Source organism: Anopheles marshallii, chromosome 2 (genome assembly GCF_943734725.1).
Source record: "Anopheles marshallii chromosome 2, idAnoMarsDA_429_01, whole genome shotgun sequence".
Classification (NCBI taxonomy): Eukaryota; Metazoa; Arthropoda; class Insecta; order Diptera; family Culicidae; genus Anopheles; species Anopheles marshallii.
The window spans coordinates 78,601,767-78,620,942 of NC_071326.1; the positions used below are offsets into that span (position 1 = coordinate 78,601,767).

At 44.4% G+C, this 19,176-nt stretch overlaps 3 protein-coding genes across 3 annotated transcripts; 1 reads left to right on the forward strand and 2 right to left on the reverse strand.

The window, feature by feature from the left end:
• Positions 1-4,042: 4,042 nt before the first annotated feature.
• On the reverse strand, positions 4,043-5,482 carry LOC128708870 (leucine-rich repeat neuronal protein 2-like). The gene has a single exon (XM_053803850.1). It carries the CDS (start codon positions 5,480-5,482, stop codon positions 4,043-4,045), a length of 1,440 nt encoding a protein of 479 aa, XP_053659825.1.
• Positions 5,483-11,779: 6,297 nt separating this feature from the next.
• On the reverse strand, positions 11,780-12,270 carry LOC128710438 (general odorant-binding protein 69a-like). The gene is made up of 2 exons (XM_053805490.1): positions 12,214-12,270; positions 11,780-12,121 (listed from the first exon to the last, which is right to left on the reverse strand). The coding sequence occupies exons 1-2, from the start codon at positions 12,268-12,270 to the stop codon at positions 11,780-11,782; spliced, it is 399 nt and encodes a 132-aa protein (XP_053661465.1).
• A 2,912-nt stretch (positions 12,271-15,182) lies between these two features.
• Positions 15,183-15,816, forward strand: LOC128718632 (general odorant-binding protein 56d-like). Its single transcript, XM_053812254.1, has 3 exons — positions 15,183-15,254; positions 15,347-15,484; positions 15,556-15,816. Exons 1-3 carry the CDS (start codon positions 15,183-15,185, stop codon positions 15,814-15,816), a joined length of 471 nt encoding a protein of 156 aa, XP_053668229.1.
• Positions 15,817-19,176: the final 3,360 nt, after the last annotated feature.

Sequence of the window (19,176 nt, forward strand, 5' to 3'; positions counted from 1 at the left end):
TATGCGAACGGTTCCCGTTCGGTTCGGTAATTGGTTCGCTGTTTGGCACTAACCGGCTAGCAACGGCACGTAAGATCTAGCTGCTGTTTCCGGTGGCGTAACAGCTCCCTTGGTGGTTGTTGGTAGATGGCGCTGCTGCTGTTCACAATTCGATGCGCCAAGCGCATTGTGTCTCCCGCAATTCGGGTCGGGTTGCTGCAACTATTCTAGGTGACGGCGATGGCGATGTGTCTCGTTTGCTTCTGGGAGAAATCACTTTCCAAACTTCACACTCGCATCAACAATTCGGGAAGTCCAATTAGTCGTGTACACCTTTACATCTTCCTGGGGCCATTACAAACACAGGGTGGTCCACCAATTATCACACGTCTGTCACTGTTCGGATGTCGTTGGTCGTAGTAGACCACGGTGTACTGACATTCGCACGCCAAAGCCAAACGTCACATTGCTGTCACCATGGTTACACACAAACCGGTGCACTTGGGGAATCGTTTCCCACCCCGAATGATGCCAATGCCGTCACCTCCCCGTAAGCGAACCGAACGTGAAGAGAAGGTCTCTAGAGGCCCCGGATTTAGGAACTTTGCAAACACACAGAACCTTTCAAGAAAGGCAAAACAAGCGACTGGGGTGCGTGTGTGTTTGTATGCGATCTACGTAGGCATGGTACGGGGGAAAAAAACACCCCAAAAGTAGCTGACGCCTTCGACGACGCGTTTCGGTAACGGTTGTTTCAGGGTGGCAGTCGAATGCGTCGCTGGAAATGAGATCTCGTGGCCGAAATTAAAAGCCAACCCGCGTTCGGTTTCTTGCTGAGGGGTAGTTTGGGGTGCAATCACGACCTCCTGCGAAGGGGGTGCAAATGTGGGCCACTGTTGCAGTAGTTACAACCTGAAGGGAACACGTCCATGTAAACACACCGAACCTGTGCGTAAACAACACCGAAAAAAAAAATAATGAAACGCGACCGTGTACCGCGGCCGGCCACGGGAACGACTGCGATCGTACGGTTTCGAGCAACCGAGCAAAACTGTGGCAAGTCTCGGGCGTGCGCGCGCGGTCGCCTTCGGCATCTCAAGTTCGGAGTTCTCCTCGTGGCGTTAGATAATTGCCTCACGCGCGGTTTCGCGATCGCTTTGAAGAGCGCAAGATCACGGACGTTCACGGTGTGTCTCTGTCTTGCATACACCCGGATGGGGGGGGCTAAATCCCAGCCGACACCGTACTGGCATCCCACATAGGTCCCCCCGGGACTGGCGCACCCATCTTTGGGGGGAGTTCTCTCGCAAGACGATGGGGTGAGCGTTTGCGTGAGCGTAGCATCTCTTTGCCAAGCTCGTCGAGATCTTCACGATCTAACAGCTGACAAGCAAATGAGCACTCGCGCAGCTCTCGCTTCCGTTGAAAGCTTCCCCATTTTTTAGCTTGCGCGTGTGTGTGTTTGTGTGCGTTTCTGTCTATTCCAGCCGAGGTTGAGCCGTCCAGTTTGTTGACGTGGGCAAATTCCAAACCAGAATAAAAACCACAGCCACAAAAGTGGGCCACCGAAGGGATAGGGCCTGGGACAGGTGTGTTCCCCTTTCTGGGGGCTGTGGAAGTTAAAAGAAGACAACTCGATCAAGCTTCAACGCCAGAATGTGGGTGAAAAAGATGTTGATAGACGAAATTCGAAGCCTTCGGCTAGCTACCGGCCCGCGAAGGGTCAAGGCGACTGGAAAAGCAAAAGGCAAAAACTTCCACCGTTTCGGAATGTTGGGATGTACAGTCGGAGAAGTCAGGTGCAGGTGCCACGCGAAAGCTTCGAAGCGATAGACCCCCGAGAGGCACAGTGGGATTTAGAAGCGTTGGCCCGAGGTTATAATTTGGTGGAAAGCAACAGATAACCGCAGCGGTGTGGTGATTGCACGATTGCATGTACTTTCCTTTTAACAACCAATTAAATGGCCCACCACTGTGCGTCGCCTAATAAAGTTCCCACCCTTTTCAGTTTGTTTTTTTGTTTCTTTTGCTTCTCCACTTCCACCGGTCAACGTAACGGGGTTTAAAGACCGGTGCGAATCGGTTTTTTTGTTGATGGGTGTTTTATTTCCCTTTCTGTTGGTACGAAGTTTTACGACCGCTGAGGTAAAGGTTACTCACTGTCACATTGATTTTTGGACGTTACTTTCATTGAGCCCCTTACAACTTGGAAGTTTAAAAAGAAGTCGAACGTGAAACATATTAATGCACAAAAATGGAAGTTTGAGGGAGTTACAACTTCATCCATTTGCGTTGAAAAGCAACAGATTGCTATAAGAAACTATTGAATTGTGTAAGCTTATACCTTCACAATATCTTTTGCCTTCTTCAGCATGTTGGAAGTCCTTCCATGTCTTGGGTAGCATTATTTCCAGTGAACGCATAGGGAGGGCATTGGCGTGTTCCTATTATCTTCAAGTTGGCCAGGTAATTAATCAGTTCTTAAGAAACTTGGTCTGAAGGGCTGCTCTCCTCCACTCCTTGGTTGCATCCAATCTCCAACCGGTTAAGCTCCACTTGATCGCTGTGGTCCTATTCCAGGTCCTGGCATGAGTCCCAACCACATCACATGATGTTTGCTTCAATAATCATCTCAGCAGGCTCGCGGTTCATTCTATTTCTCCACACGCCCTACTCACAGATATCTCCAAAGACAGCCCACATTGTCCAGAACTCCTAGCCATGAAAAGCTAGCATGTATCAGGATATTCTTTATACTGCATTTCGTGTCTTGTTGGAGTGTTCTGGATCGTAGGAGTTCGTGGAGTTCATAGTAAGTATGGTTTCTCGCCACAATACGCTTTCCGATTTCGTTGTATAGGTTGTTATCTGAAGTTCCGTTCGTACCAAGGTAGGAGAACTACTCTACTACATGGAGATAGTCACCGTATACCGAGTCACCGATAGTAACTGGTACTCCGCTCCCCTGGTGGGCGCTTTCACGGTCAAGCAGGTACTTTGCCTTCGTCGGATTGATCCTCCCTTCAATGCTCCGATTAGATCCGATTGGTGAACGCTAATGTCCGTTCGATGACGTCGATGACACCTGCAAAGCCAAGGAATTGAAGTGAACGTAGGAAAATTGTACCACAGCATTACGCTGAAAGCATAGAATTAATAATCAAATGTTTGTTTGATCGATTATTAATCAAGATGCTGGAGAATTCCGTTAATATTGTAAAGATACATAAATACTTAAGGACGGTAAGGAATACGTACCCAATGTGTTGAATATTATTCAACGGTCGATTCGAATGCGACATCTGACATCTGAGTCTGAGGATTTGGAGATATAGGTAACTCATCAGAGGTATAGGTATTACATCGAGCTTAACGAGTAGAATGGAGTAAGCTACATAGTTGAAAACCTTCATTATAGAACAGATAGTATCGCCTTGGAGACCTATATTAGTGTATTTGTGGCAGCATTTGAACTCACAGAAGTGCAATTGACGAAGAGATTTGATCGCTTGAATCTGAATTCTTACCTATTACTAAATGAACCTATATGAATTGTTTGATGTGCCCTGGAAGAATTCGTCCAGGAATCCTGAAATAGCTCCAGAATTTGAGAATGCCAAGCAAATCATTGGATCGAGATTCGAGAAACGAATGTCAGTGCATGACAACCGCCACAAGTACAAGAGTTTCTGGAGTTATTCAACGATATATCATGCGAATGTACTCACAAGAACAAACGGAATACATTAATTGGCTGCTGATATGAAATTAGAGGATAAAAGTACCGGAACGTGACATTGTTAAACCCAAAACACCCGTAAATGAAAGAAGAAAATACCACTTTTATTAAAAAAAAAAATGTTACATTTTATTGGGATCGAATTTCTTAACTCACTCTTAAAGAAGCATATTCTACATTTACATTTACATTCTATTCTTACGTGAATTTTAATCAATTCCAATTGTCACAATCTTTCATTCTCTTCCACACAATTAAAAAGAAACTATTAACTTATGGCGTTATTATGTACACATCGACTGCGATGACCCCACAGCCGCACTTCTACAACACCTCTGCCCGGTTCGGTTCGATCGTTACGCGCGCATACGGACTCGTGGCACCGACCATCCGCAACTGGACGTGTGGCTTTGGCCGGATAGCCCTCACGATCAGGAAGATACCGATCGACACGAGCACAATCAGCAGAATCGCCAACAGCACGTTGAACACGGTGTAGATCCAGAACTGTTCCGCACGGCACTGGAACTGGTTCGGCTGCACGTTGCCGAAGATGGTCGCACGCAGTGCGTTCGGTTTGGCACAGCTGCCGGTCGTTCGCAGGAGCGGAAGTTCCCGCAACCAACGCAACTGACAGTCACAGCGCAACGGTGCACCGCGGATGTCCAGCACGCGCAGATTCTCGAACGCAAACCGCAGCGTGGAGTTGAGCGTGCGGATGTTGGTGCCCTTCAGGATGAGACGCTGGAGTACCGTGTCCGTTTCGTTGCGCACAACGTTCTGGCCGAAGACGTGCGGATGGATGGTGGAAAGGTTGCGGGATCCCCGGAGGTCCAGGTAGGCCAAGCGCGGCAACCCGTAGAGCGCGTACTGTTCCAGCGTGTAGAGGATGGGCATGTCCCGCAGGATGAGCGACTGGAGATGCAGCAGATGGGGCAGGAACTTGGCGGGAATGCTTCGGATCGGAGTGCCGCTGAGGTCCAGGTAGGTGAGCTGTTTGGGCAGCCTGGTGAGCTGCTGCAGCTGGTTGTAACCGAGCAGGGCTTGCTCGAGACCAACGCCACTGGAGAGGTTGATGTCGGTGAGGTTACAGCGTTCCATCTTCAACACCGCCAGCCTGTTGGTGACCCCGAGTCGGAGGTAAAGGTCCGACTCGGTTCGATTGAAGAACGTACCGAGCGAGTTGTTCGAAAGGATGAGCACGTTCAGCTGGAGTGCGTTCGAGAATGCGTTCACCTCGATCGAACCGAGCCGATTGCCACTCAAATCGATCGTCTTGAGGTTGGCCAGTCCGGCCAACGCATCGGTGGTAAGTGTTTCGATGCGATTGCTGCTTAGATCCAACTCCTCTAGCAGCGACACATTGGCGAACACCTTATCGGGGATTGCCGCTATCTGATTGTGGCCGATGTTTAGATAGACGAGCTTCTCCCCACTAAGGCGCGGCACGAGCGACAGCCCGTTAAGGGATAGGTCCAGATGGGTTGTGCCCTGGGGTAACTGTTCATAATCCTGCCAGAAGTCATCCCCCAGCTGATGCTTTCTACAGTCGATCGTTACCTCCGGAAGACCCGTAGGCAAGTTGTGCACATCGCAATCGCAGTACTGATCGCCATCAATATCGGTCGGATCCTGCAGTGGCTTTTTAAAGTGGCAAAGATGCGACACGATAACACGCACCTCCGGCACTACCGAATCTTCCTTCTGTGCGCGTAACACTTGCACGCAGACGACCAGAACGGCCAGCAACACGGTGCGGTTCATTTTCACTGACACTCACAGCTTCGCTAGATCTAATCGTGCCGGGCGGTGGTTGGGAGACTTTTCATTAAAAATTATCACAGCTCAAATCAAATATTTGACCACCGAACGGGCGGGGCCGGGGGAAGGTAGCCTCTCACTCACTGACACTACGAGACCGCGACACTTGGCGAAAGGAAGATAATTACTTTCCACAGCGTTACACACAAATATTAATCCACGGGAAGGGAAGTTTCTGTTGTGGCAGTTCCTTTAATGAAGGTTCGTTCTTATCACCGACTCATTTAAAGATATTGATTTTTGTTCACTCCTGCTGTGGGTCCATCTGGCGGGAAAAAATCGACACTGAGCAAGCGTTGCACGTTGATTAAAATCAGCCCAAAGTTCACTAACGTCAACCACACACTGGTCCGACGACGTTTCGAAGGCTTCGGTCTCCAGTTCTTCCATCAACTGGTGGATCTTATAATGCGCACATTGGAAAAAAAGCACTAACCTTCCTGCTTTGGCAAGTTCTCCCGTTCGTGTTACGAGTTATCTTTCGAACGATAATACGTACGACGAAAAAAAAATGTCTATGCGGAACAGCGAGTGTTGCAACCACCTCGGTGTGATATCGGCAACTGATTATTCAAGGGGTTTCTTCGTCTGAAGCTTATCAGCCGGGGTCGGTTCTTATCAGCGCCCTTCGCACATTGATGGTAGTGTTCGTAGATACACACGCGGCAAGCAAAGTGTGTGCGGCTTTTTTGGAGAATGCAATTGATTCATGCGGACATCCGGAGGTACGTTCCAAGAAGATGGCAATCGAGTACGATGACGGATAGTTCCGCCAACCATTACACGCTTCCATGATTCCCTACCTGTCGGTAGATGTTATCCAGCGTTTTATTCCGATCGGTAAAGCTCGATGGACAAAGGCCACCGAAATGCAGAGGGCTATCGTTTGCTTGGAAAGGTTCACACCTTTTCGCGATACAGCTCTTATCGGCAGCTGTTCTTTTTTTTTAGGGGGTTTCGTTGTGGATTTTGTAAACAGCTGCACACACACTGAAAGTTTGAGTTTGGTTTATTTTAAAAGCAAGTTGAAACGCTTGTTTTCTAGGAACTGCCCTTCCAACGTGATTATCTGTAGATTGCGTGCCTTGCTACAATTGTCCAACTATTTTATATGTGCAAAAAATTTGATATCTTATTGCGCACTTGTGAGAAGTTAAAGTTCTTTAGATTGTGGACTTGGAATGTGTAAAATTGCCCTGAACAAAGTGGCTCTAAAGTTATATTGTTGAAATTAGAATAATTTTTAAAGAGTCGAGTTCAAGGCAAATTTTTTTGTTCATACGCCTAGATGTATGCAATATTATTAGTATCCAACATAGCTGTGGGATCGATGGTTGAACAGTTGTCGGGACAAGTGGAATCGTTTAAATAACTTTCCATTCGTTGAACTCTTCGGTAGATGATATAAATTTCTTCCAATTGGACTTGCTCTATAATTCCTGTTACTAATCTAATCTAATTAATTTTAACTAATCGTGTAGCTGGACTCGAACTTTCGGTAGTTCTCTAGACTATTTCTGAGCTGTATATGTGTGTTTGCAATCACTCCAAGTACCTCGGTAGGGTCTCTTGACAGCTTGGTTTAGTTTCTGGCCGTCTCCCTGACGTACCGGTAGCTCACAAACTTGGTCTACCAACCACTCTTCTGTTTATGAATTGGGAAGGAGTGGCTTGTGGGGCCTTCAAGAAGTTTCGGGAGCTACCCTTTCCCAGCGTTAGATCACAGAGAAGTGACCATTACTTTGAAGCCGTCCAAAAATTCGATTACCTTGGGTCAAAGGACAACACGGACAACAGCATTGACTGTCTACTGGTCGTTCTACAGCCTAAGGAAACTTGTCTACTTAAAACATCTGGCGCGACAAACGAAGCTGAGTCTATATAGAATTTATATAGTTCGACTACTGAAATATGCCTCTGAGACATGGACTTTGTCCAAAACTGACGAAACTCTCTTAGCCGAGTTCGAGACGAAGATGTCCAGAAGGATTTGGAAAAGCCGCTACAATGACTAGCTCTATGAGGTGTACGACGAACTAAAGTGGATTAAACTCGACGGGCTCCGGTGGGCTGGTCATGTCCAGAGAATGACACCGAACGACCCATCCCGTGCCAAGTCATTTTAGATCGTCCACATGGACCGATAATTGAGAAGGAGCGGTGGTGTTGATGCGTCCATTAGAAAAACCTGGACTAGACCTAGGACTAGATTTAGGGTCACGGATTATCCGATCGCCGGATAATCAATCCAGAGATAATCGATGTTCTATTATGTTTCTCTTAAAATGTTTGTCCTTAAATGTTCGTACAGTTAAGGCTCCCAATGTATTAGCTCGACGATAGTTGTCATCAGACTTTCATACACTATCTATATTGGATCCATATCTTATCTTGTTCTGAAGTTCTGATCTTAAATGAGCAGATCTTGCAGTATATTATGTAGTCTGAAATTTCACTGAATTGAACGAGAGATTAAAATGTGCTTGATATGCAACGATCATTTTCAAAATAATACAATTACATAACAATGGAGATACTCTTCAGTGAAAGTTACATATTACATAACAATAAATATTGTTCTCGCTCTCTTTCTCTCTCTCTCTCTTTTGCGAAAAGATTATTTCGCTTCGTCGAAACCTGCTGCAATCGAATAATCCAATCGGGATAATTAATTCCAGTCTAACAATTGCAACACACATCCTTTGCTGATGCTACGACAGGAGCAGTCGGAACGGCCACAGAAGACACGTTGTACAATGTATGCTTCCCAGCCATCCGCTTTGTTGTGTGCCGGTCGGCCGTAGCAATACACCGCCGGCCAGCAATCGCCTCGATGCTGGAAGACAAAAGCTGTCAATCTGTGGCCGCACAAAAACGTGACGCATGTTATCACAGCGCTGTGTTGTCGCACATCGGAGGTCGCCGGTGTGATCCTGATGCGATTGATGTGAATATTGCCTGTTCCGGCAAAAATGGATTCATTCCGTCTCGGTCGGCTTTTGTTTCGCCCCCTTTCGGAACCCTATGGGGGGAGGGACGGAAAATGTTCTCCGTGCTAGATGAGTTTTAATAGGTTACATAAATAAGACCGGAGAGTGAGGTCTGTCACCGTCTTATCCTGGGGCCCGACCCGCCCCAGTTTGTGTGATGGAATGGAAATGGTCACGGAGCACGGGAAAACATGTCATTTGTTACGGTTACATTGTAACACACTGGCGTGTAAGATGAGACACGCAGCCAGCTGAAAGTTGCTTCTTTTACAGCCTTCTGCTTGCAAGCTGCTGCGTGATGGAAGCTGTGGATCCAACGGTGAAGATCGTTGCTGAGGTTCCGTTTTGTTTTTTTTTGCTCCACCCACATCTCAATCAGCAACCGGGATAGATTGATGGAAGTTCCATCAACGTTGGATGGGTGTATTGGCCGAAAGGTGTCATCATTGCTACACGTTGGCATGTTCGTGCAGGTGCTGCAATTGCTTTTGTCTCCGACAACGAGCGGATCCACAGCAAGGTGACATGAAATTGTATCTGGGCCGGTTGAATTGGCTTTCTAGATAGGGTTGGGATCTTAGGGTTAGGGATCCAATTATTAATTATGTGCATGCGTAATGGGAATACATTTGCTTATTGCGAGAAGGCCGAAAGTGGAATCGGTGCGATAAACTTTAATCGATGTGAAATGAAACCCTTGCGGACTGGACTAGGTTAGTGAAGTGGAAGAATAGTTCCGAATGGTTTAAATGCTCTTTAATTGATTCGTGTTCGATTTCGCTTATGTTCATCACGGGACATGCGGGAGATTGTGTTAATTACAGGTTATTCGATTTCATTTATGATGAGTTTATAATGATGAACGAAGTTTCGTGGAGTTCTTCATAGTTTCTTCCTTTCTGAACGAAAACCTCCGCTTTAATACCAAGCTGTTGTCAGCTTTGTTTTTCAAGTATGTCATTTGTAATGCTCACTGCAATACCTCAAAACCGGGCTATTCATCATAGCAACTGCTTCGTCATGGAAAACTTTCCTTTCTGGCGAAATGGCGAGAAAACGGTCGCCCGGAACCCTATGAAGGAGGATTTTTTTTTTTTTGCAAATTCCTGCAACCCTCCATCATCATGCCGTGAAAACAACAATAACATCCGAAACGAGAGTGTCTTCACGTTGTGCTCCGGTCTTCCACGACAATACCAGACACTCGCTTTCTTCGCCGGGATCAACCCGAACCGGGGTTGGTTGGTGTTAGACAGTTTCCCAGATCCCGACCGAACGATGCCCCTTTCTTTGACGGGGTAATTTTGACAGCCTTTTGAAGATGTGCAGCCAGGCGAAACACAATGCAAATAGTGCAGCTCGAGAACAGATCTACAGCTGCACAACACGAGGCGAGCTCGGCAAAATTGGCCGAAGTGCACGGGAGGTGGAATCCGGTGTCTTTTCTTTTTCGACGGGATAGGAAAACCGTCCGTCACCGTACGGAACAATGGACATCCCGTTGTCGAAAATGGTTCGTTACCGAATTTGTGAAGGACGAAAGTTTGAAGCTTTAAACCCACCCACCCATCTCGGCACTGGAAACACGGAATGCATAGATGCAGCATCTCGAGGGCATTTTGAGGGGCAATATTGCTTCCACCTTTTTTGTGGGTTTGTTTGGTTGATGTTGTTGATCATGCAAAGAAAGTGAACATAGACGGACAGGATGAATGGTAAACGAAAAGAAGGTAGAAGGTTTGGCGTTTTGCGGGTGAAACGGATGTGCTTGAAAATTTAATTAGTACACTTGTTAGTACTAACAGATATACAGCAACAGACGGAATTATGGATGGAGAATGGAAAACTGAATGTTAAGCAGACGATAAGTACGATTTCAATTAAATTTAAGGTTTTATAGGCTCTAGTAAAATAATAAGTAATAGAAAAAAAAAGAAAGAGAGAGAGAGAGAGAGAGAGAGAGAGAGTAACAGTAAATACATAGAACTATAACATTAAAAAGCGGATAAAACTGTAGATTGCATACGCACAGGCGTACAAATTGTTCCGTCGACAAATTATGAATTTAGCCATATATTTTCAAATATTTCTTTATCAGTTTCTTATATCTTTTGAAATATTTCTTTCAAAATGAAGCTATTATTAGTTCATTGTATAAATTGTTACTACAAAATGTTAGCGTTGAAAAAGCAAAGGATTTTTACGATTATATTTTACTCTTTTAACTATACTGGTGATTTGTCTAGTTCGTATACGCTGAAAAGTTTTGCACTATTTTATTTTAAATCTTTTTTTTATGCAATTAGTGCTTAACATTGAAAAAAAAGTGTTACCATCGATTTAAGTAACGGTTCAAACAGTGCCATGACCCTAGCACAATTTATACGCCTAAACGTATGCAATCAATTGTACGAACATGTCGATTTTTAATGTATCAACAATAAACCAAACACTTACAGTAAAGCCAAGAATATAAAACTGTTAACAGGAAAATAATATAAAAATTATATTAAAAACAATGTCACACTGTTTGATCATGAAATCCTCATTGCCTAACTTTAGGTGTGAAACATCATTTTCGGAAAAGAAAATATGTACCCATTACTACAGAGCCTTTATTGTTGGGGTAGTAAAATTCCTTAGCATGTACATCTGCATACCATTAAGTAAGTGTAGAGAGAGAAAGAGAGAGAGAGAGAGAGAGTTTAATGTTCGCATATGCAGGTGATAAATGGTTCACTGCAATGGTTGCACACTTCCTTCGTGACCTTTGCCACCACGGCTCGGGACAAAACGAGCAAAAGTCATAGCAGCTGCCGCTCATAATAATCCCTACTGCATAATCAGAGACGGTCGGCCAACAGTAGTTGACTACTTGCAGTTGTGCATTACGCCGACATCTCCGACAATCTTGTTCGCTGCAGCGGTGAAGCTGATGATAAACGAACGAGTAAGCTTTATGCGGTGACTGTCGCTGAATACATCTTACTTTGAGATGAAGCTTTGTGACGCATGGCACTTCACAATACCGTCAGTCTAATGATGTTATCCGTTTATAAGCTTATATTGTGGGAATCTTCCAAGGAGGAATCAGATGATTATGTAAAGTAGAAGATTCCCTTTTATCTACAGGTATTGTCACCTGCAGTTCCTCAGGGAAAGTCATTTGTCCAAATGCTTTTTTTTAAATTGGTTAATTTTATTTGCTATGAGGAGCTCAAGACGCCAATCATCAAAAATGACCCACCATCTACAGATTCTGGTAGTGATTGTGATAGCACTCGTACGCGTGGAATGCCGTCTCGCACGCATCCTCCTTCTGTACGCCACACTGCGCAAGCATCTCGTCGATCTTGGCCCGCTCGTAATCCTTCTCCAGTGCCGCCGCAATCGCTTCCAGCTGCAACTGTCCCTGCGCATCGATAAAGTTTTCCTTCTCGAAGAAACATTTCATGAAACATTTCGCCGCACGATCGTTCGTGGATAGATCACCGTCGCGCAGCTTCGCCAGCGAATCCGCACCGATGCCCGTCTCGGCCATGCATTCGAGCGCGAAAATGCTTACCATCTTCTGCTGGCGCAAGGTGAATGCCTGCGGTGTAGGAAAAACAATCGTTAATTGAATATTTTGTGCAACGAGATTACTGAGATGGTGAAATATTTCGACCAAGTGTGTATACTTACGTTTACTGATGCTACGAGCAGGAATGAAACGGTGAGGATGGATACGGATGGCTTCATTGTGGAAATTGGATGTATGGCAAAGGGCTCGATGATTTGTGCTGAAACTCGGCAATGTTCTGATAGCCCACTGACCTAATCCAATGCATTATATACTAGCAAATCCCACCCTTTTTCGTGGGATATCTCCCCAGAAACCCAGTACCCAGAGATGAGTACCTTATGTCCAGCACGCAGGTACATGTGTTTAGCAAGCTTTTAACAGTTCAAGTTCATGTTACTTCTGTTCGTGTGCCGGTTCGTTCCATTCCGTACTTGCTATCTCGGAATCATTAATTACGGGCAAACCCGTCCGAATGCATTCCCATTGCTCCCCAAGATCCCAAGCGCACAAAGCAAGAATGCAAACACTCACACACGCGGGTGAATGCTGCAAATTTACACCAGTCAAAGGGTACGAACACTAATTTCCTATGCAGCTTCAACCGGGGTTCCAGAGAAAGCCCTTTTAAAGCCCGGCCCTGGCCGTGAAGGTAGCAACTGGCGATACATAATTGAACGGTGGTATGGATTGGTGTAACGACTGGCTACTCCTCCGTGGTGCTCTAGGTGCCTAGGATGGATGCAGTTTTTGCCCGCAGTTCAATAATTTGTCCCGCAGAAGTGGTGCAAATTACATTCAAAATTTAAGGACCACTCCGAACCCGGAGCTGATGGGTTGCAACCGAACAGTCTGTTAGCCTTTCAATTTATGGCTTTAATCATGTTTACATGTTGCACACGTATGGAACGAATGGATCACAATATTTTTGTTCTTAACTTTTTCTGTAAGAGCATTTCACTAACTCGAAGATGTTTATTTGCATTGGGAGTTGTTTTTTGTTGTAATATTTTTTTCCATCACAAACTTTCCATCACGTTTCACTGGAGGGGAAGGAAAGTTTTCCCTTTCGTGTGTGTGTGTGTGTTACGTTTCGCAGCCTCCATCCGGTCCGGATGCTCATCACGTGACACAACCACATGTGACTAGTTTACATTTCGCACGTAAAACGATCAAAATCGAACGTGTGGCTGTAGCAGGTGCAGCAGAGGTTCGGTCGCTTACCGGTTCTGGTCGGTGCAGTTTGCATGTTTGCTAAATGCTTGCCATTTTGTGCGCCCGGTTCTTCTGTAACACATCCACCATGCGTGTGTGTGTGCGTGTGTGTGGCATAATATTATTGTTGTGGTTCATTGTGTCCAAGGGCATTGTATGGTTGCGTTACGCTTATTAGAGGAACTTTTTCTTGCGGTGTTACCGGTGGGAAGAGAGGGAGACAAGTTGCAAAACTTTACCATTTACCCCTGTTTGCGATGAAGTTATGCTCCGGGGGGTGAAAATTACCGAGGGTTTCATTTAACCCTTGGATGGCTTGTTTGGTTGCAATGCGAGTTTGCGTTACATAATGTACTAATGGCGTCTTCCGTTACAAATTCGCCTAAAAGTATGCAATTTTAGCTACGAAATGAGTCTAACAGAACAAGGGATGTGATAAATTCAGCCTTAGAGAAGCAGTTAGCCATATTTTCATTGAAGAATCAATTCAATTATTAGCCCATTCAAAGGTATGTAAAAAAAAACTGCAAATAATTTTGACTGGTTCATGAAACTTTATATAGTGAAGATCGTACTCTTTAATTTTTTTTAGTTTCTGCAATCAGACATATGAAATGTCTCCGGCACTGTTAGCCTCTGATTGCATCGACTGAATCAGATGAAATTTAATTTGTTAGCAGTTGCTGATAAAAAACTAAATCATTAACATTGCTGTCTACGTATTTGGCACACTCAAGTAGGAGCTTCGATTGCTTTAACAGAAGAGGGCGCCACAATCAACAGGTATGTAAAGGACTGCATACGACGTTTGGCGTTTGGGCTCATTTTAAGAGTTGCAAATCGTCAGACGAAGAGTGATACATTTCCAATGAAGAGTACAATGTGAAATGAGTAGTTTTATTTGTTTTCATGAAGAACAACCAGGCTGTACTGGTTAAATGTACAAGAATCTTAATCTAAAGTACCATTCACATTAGTTTGGATGCATTTCCAATCTCCGATCAGTGTAAAGACATCTTATTTCGGGTGTTTTCGATCAAACAACGAGCAGTTAGAAGTATTGCAAAAATACGAAAGTAACAGTTTTAAGTTTAGAAGTATTGCAACAACAGTTTTAAAACAAATTAAGGGAAATCAGTGAAGATTCTGGTATATTCCGAGATTCTTGAAGATTTAGTAGTATATTTCAGGTGATTTTGATTTTTACTCAAATATTAAATGATATTTATAAAAGAGATTTTAATTCCTTCAAATCTTCCATAAATTCAACTTACGTGTCACTACTACAATTCCATTATACTTAAAAAAATATTATTTTTTAAGCTGTTATTATACCGAAGTTTTTGTGACCAATCGTAAATGTCAAGTAAAAAAATATTTATAAAAAACGTTCTAGATTAAAAATCCCAATTTTACTTCAAAGGTTTAAATCGAAGAAAACTAGAAGGTAAAAGCCCTCAGGGATAACCTCGACCAGGCATGCAAAATTATGATGCGAGGAGAAGTGAACATCCCACGGGTGGTTAAAGGTGAAACATTTCACTTACCTTGCTACTTGCACGCGTTCTCGACCGCCAAGGGTACGCCTCCGAGGGCCGGCGGAAGAACCCAATGAATCAGCATGAAAATTGAATTGTTTACTGTAAACCTCCACGCCACGCCGCGCCACGGCACCACCCGACCGGGAGGGAACTCCATCTTAGACGACGCGGTGTGACCTACACGGCGGAGCTATAAGTACCGTTGACCGCGCTCTGTGAATGGAGGCAAACCCGCGCATAGTGAGTGAGTGCTGGACTGGCTGGAGGCAATTAAATTCAGTTAAAGTGCGAGCATAAACCACACCGGGTGGGAAATACACACAGCCACGATCACAATGAGGTGCAACGAATCGATCGTAACCTTTGCGCTGCTGGTGGTACTTGCGTGCACCGGGACCGTCGTAAAGGTGAGAGTGCAGATGGGGGAGTGTTTTCGCCCCCATTTTGGTTAAAATAAGCAGTGATTGAAATTATCTTTTTCGCTTCCTATCTTGCACAGGGTGCCCGGATGGAGGCTGATCAGGTGCGGCGCATCCACCAGAACGCACGGGAGTGTGTGAAGGAGACGGGGATACTGCCCAAGAACGCATTCCGCGTGCTGAGCGGAGACTTTTCCGTCGACACCATGAAGGCGAAGGTTAGTTGGGGAAGCATGTGTTTACTTTCCGTCGGGTGCATGGTAATTTATACTTCACTCTCCGTGATTAGTGCTTCGTGAAGTGTTTTCTGGATAAGGCCGGATTCATCGATGAGGACGGTGCGATCCAGCAGGATGTGATTCGGGAGAAGCTTGCGGTTGGTCTGGAAGCGGGCAAGGTGAACGATCTGATCAAGAAGTGCACCGTGGAAGGGACGGACGAGTGCGACACGGCCTATCAAATGTACAAGTGTTTCTTCAGCAATCACAAGTTGCCGAAGGAGCTGTTCCAGATGCGTAAGGGCATCGGACGGAGGAACTTGCATCATTGACGCGGGATGGAACGGGAGTGAAAGAGTAGTTTAAGACTGATTATAATCGTATAAGTAGCTCCTAAAGTTTATGAAGAGTCGGAAGAATACAATGATGTATTGTTAGTCTTTATATGTTGTAGTGAAATAAAAGAAGTAAAAATGATTAGAACAACACTAACCACTGGGTTGAATTATGCAAGGTTATTCCTGCACACAGGCGGCTATCAGTATTTTGTGACTCTTACAAAGTGAAAGAGTGATCCTTAGTAGAGTGATTATATACTTTAAGGCTCTAGAAAATGACGTTAAGGAGTTGTAGGACAAGTATGGAGCAGTCCGGATCAGTTCTGAGCAGAACAGCACAGAGCAATTCGGAGTATTCTTGAGCAATCTGGAGCTCCAATGTGTTACGAGTCGTATTATTGTTATAAAATTTTCTTCTTCATTGACCTATCAGACGCTTCAACCACTTCACGGTATTAGTCTGAGCCAGGAGTCCTCTAATCTACTCACGGTCGAGTGCAGTCGTCTTGGACTTTCTGGTGGACTCATCAACGCCATCACTCCATCATCAATCTACTGTTCATGTGAACGATCTAAAAGGACTTTACGGACTGGGTCGTCCGGTGTCATTCTCATGACGTGACCAGCCCACTAGAGCCTGGCAAAGCTAATCCCCTAGACGACAGTGAGTACATCGTACAGCTCGTATAGCTCATAATTGTAGTGGCTCATCCATTGTCTTTCCACATATGCGGTGCCAACAATCCCTCTAAGCATCTTCTTCTCGTACTTCCTGCTCAAGATTTGTTCTCTAAAGCGCTGTTTAAACCACATAAAGAAAAGGAGTCTTCTTATTATCGGTATCACGACCCCTGCCATTTTTGGCTTGCTACAATTATTTTCCCACGTGCATAACGCCAGACTGAATTAAAAATTATTTAATAACATTCTTCAAAACAAATGTCAAAGATAAAATATCGATCACCCACAAAAAGTATTTTTTTTCTTACAGCATGATTGTTGGTCTTTTCTATCGCCAATCCCGATTGGTTGATTGGAAAAGCTCGTTGACAGAAGTTTTGTAATGAAATCGCGTGAATGCTTCCTTCCTACTACCATCCTGTAATAATCTTCCCCACAAAAATGGGTTCCCAATCCATAACGGAAACCATCAGCAATGGTACGATTGCATTTCGGGACCAACATTATGCAACTGGCCCTCCCGTTCCGGTGGAAATGCGCACGATAAAAATGTAACAAAAATTCATTTCCACTGCAACATCCAATTCGGTGAATTTTTCAGCTTTTTCTCCCGCCTTGCTGCAGGTAGATGCCACTGCTTACTGGCAACTATCATCCGGAAGTGTTACCTGACTGGTTGCACGCTTATTCCGGTGCAATCGAAGAGTGCAACAAAATTGGCATCGAGTGCAATGGCGAATGGTTCGGTTACGAGCTTTTCGCGCTATTGAACCGGAATGACAACTATTGCATTCTAAATCCGTAAAAGGAAGCTTATTTTTCCACTCGAGCATTAAATATCATGATACGGAATTGAAAGCACATAAAGGTGTCTCCTTTTTTTTTGGTGGGGAAATTCATTCTTTCGCTTTCGCATCGTTTCCGGTGGTTTTTTGGGAAAATTGATCAAATGTTCACACCACCTTGGATGGGTGTGGAAAATGATAAGGGACAGCTTGCAGGTTCGATAAGCTTCTTTTTTCTCGGCATGCACAAACAAAAACCGGGAAGTGTGAAAATAGACTGATAATAACTGAAAAACCCAGGGACATGAGACATATTGGTTTGCAGTGCTTGCGGTGGGCCCGATGCAGATATGTAGGGGTTTTATTATTTGCGCCAAATGGGATGCACACAACCACCGCCTTTTTTTTGGGTTTGCTCATTTTCTGGTATGAGTCATAGTGGCAACTTCACACCAGCACTCACAGCATCGGGTTGGAAAGCTACTCAGCAGAAGTAAAAACTGAAACTATTTCAACCCCGGAGAAATGCTGCATTGTTTGCAGTTGTGTCGTGTTTTTATCCGCATGTCCGGGTCCTCGTGACACCGTACCAAGGAAACGTAAAGCATATGCAAATGCAGTCACAATACGCCACTAACTGTCTATTTTTCGCATACGAATGCGATTGGGATGTGAAAATTGGCTACCGTAAGGAGTGAGCAGCGAAGGGATGGGCCTCGGAAGACGCAAGACGGCAGTAAAGAAGGCAAGGCGTCTCCATCAACAAAGCGGCTCCCATGTGTGGGGAGGCTAAAAACTTCTTCAACGCTTCAACCAAGACAAACATCGTGCAAGATGACAGTCATCAGGCATGTGAAGTAAGAAGCAAAAGAAGCTAAACGATGAAAACCGTATTGTGCAAGAAGCATCTAGCATCAAACAAGGGGAGAAAAATGAATAGTTTCGGTAAAACGTGACTTCCTGTCGACCTGCTGTGGGAAAGTGGAAGATAACAGGAAAAAAAGAAACAAATAGGATAAACGATGGCGGTTGCGAAGGGACGCGGCAACCGTCAACTGCATTTAAACTTCATTCGTGCCTGAACACGATCACCCGGTACACTGGTAGAGTGATTTCGTGCTGCAAACGAAGTATGCTGTACTAAAAGTTTTGCCGTTCTGGTGCGCTGCACTAGCTGTCAAAGTGACAGCTGTCAAAACAGTGTACACTGTGAAATGTGTTATTGATTTTGTTTCCTATGGGAGAAGCATGTGCAACTAAATATGAATGAATTTGCAGCACTTTTGAATTTTTGGTGAACAGTTCGTTTAAATGCTATTTAGAAAAAGTTCAAAATATCAATTGTGATTATTTGATAAACCATTAGAAATCGTCGATGAGGTATCGTGCTTATGGTTGCATACCTTTAGGGGTAATTCGCGTGGAATGCCATGGAAAATGGCGTAACTCGCATTTTGGTGTAAATCGAATTCCCTTTATAATATTGTTTATTTTAAGTATTCCGGGATTGATTGTTGCTTTTCACGTTACGAGGCAAATTCTGTTTGCATATTGTTTACGTTTATTTCGGCAATTACCGCTTTTGGACAATGAGAATTTTTATAACATTAAAATGTAACGTGTTGTTGGGAAATTTTGAAGTTTTGCAATTGGGAAATTTGAATCGCATATACAAACTGACACTTTATACTTTATGACTGTATTGTACTGTGGACCAATTTTGAATCATTTTTGTTTCAAATAGTATTTATGTAGTTTACTTATAGAGGCTTTAAGTTTCTAAAGGTACATTCGTCTCTCAAATTAATTTGAACCTATCATGGTTTTCACGCTGCCAGCTGTTTAGCAGCTGCTTTTACGCTGCTCCTTTGCAACTTGCATCACAACC

What these genes read in the sequence shown, in the direction of transcription:
- LOC128708870 (XM_053803850.1), bottom strand. Translation starts at nt 5,482, where the DNA reads ATGAACCGCACCGTGTTGCTGGCCGTTCTGGTCGTCTGCGTGCAAGTG.
- LOC128710438 (XM_053805490.1), bottom strand. Translation starts at nt 12,270, where the DNA reads ATGAAGCCATCCGTATCCATCCTCACCGTTTCATTCCTGCTCGTAGCA. An exon ending in TGCTCGTAGCATCAGTAAAC is followed by an intron (nt 12,122 to 12,213) that starts GTAAGTATACAC and finishes CCTACACCGCAG; the next exon opens with GCATTCACCTTGCGCCAGCA.
- LOC128718632 (XM_053812254.1), top strand. Translation starts at nt 15,183, where the DNA reads ATGAGGTGCAACGAATCGATCGTAACCTTTGCGCTGCTGGTGGTACTT. An exon ending in GCACCGGGACCGTCGTAAAG is followed by an intron (nt 15,255 to 15,346) that starts GTGAGAGTGCAG and finishes TATCTTGCACAG; the next exon opens with GGTGCCCGGATGGAGGCTGA. An exon ending in TCGACACCATGAAGGCGAAG is followed by an intron (nt 15,485 to 15,555) that starts GTTAGTTGGGGA and finishes CTCCGTGATTAG; the next exon opens with TGCTTCGTGAAGTGTTTTCT.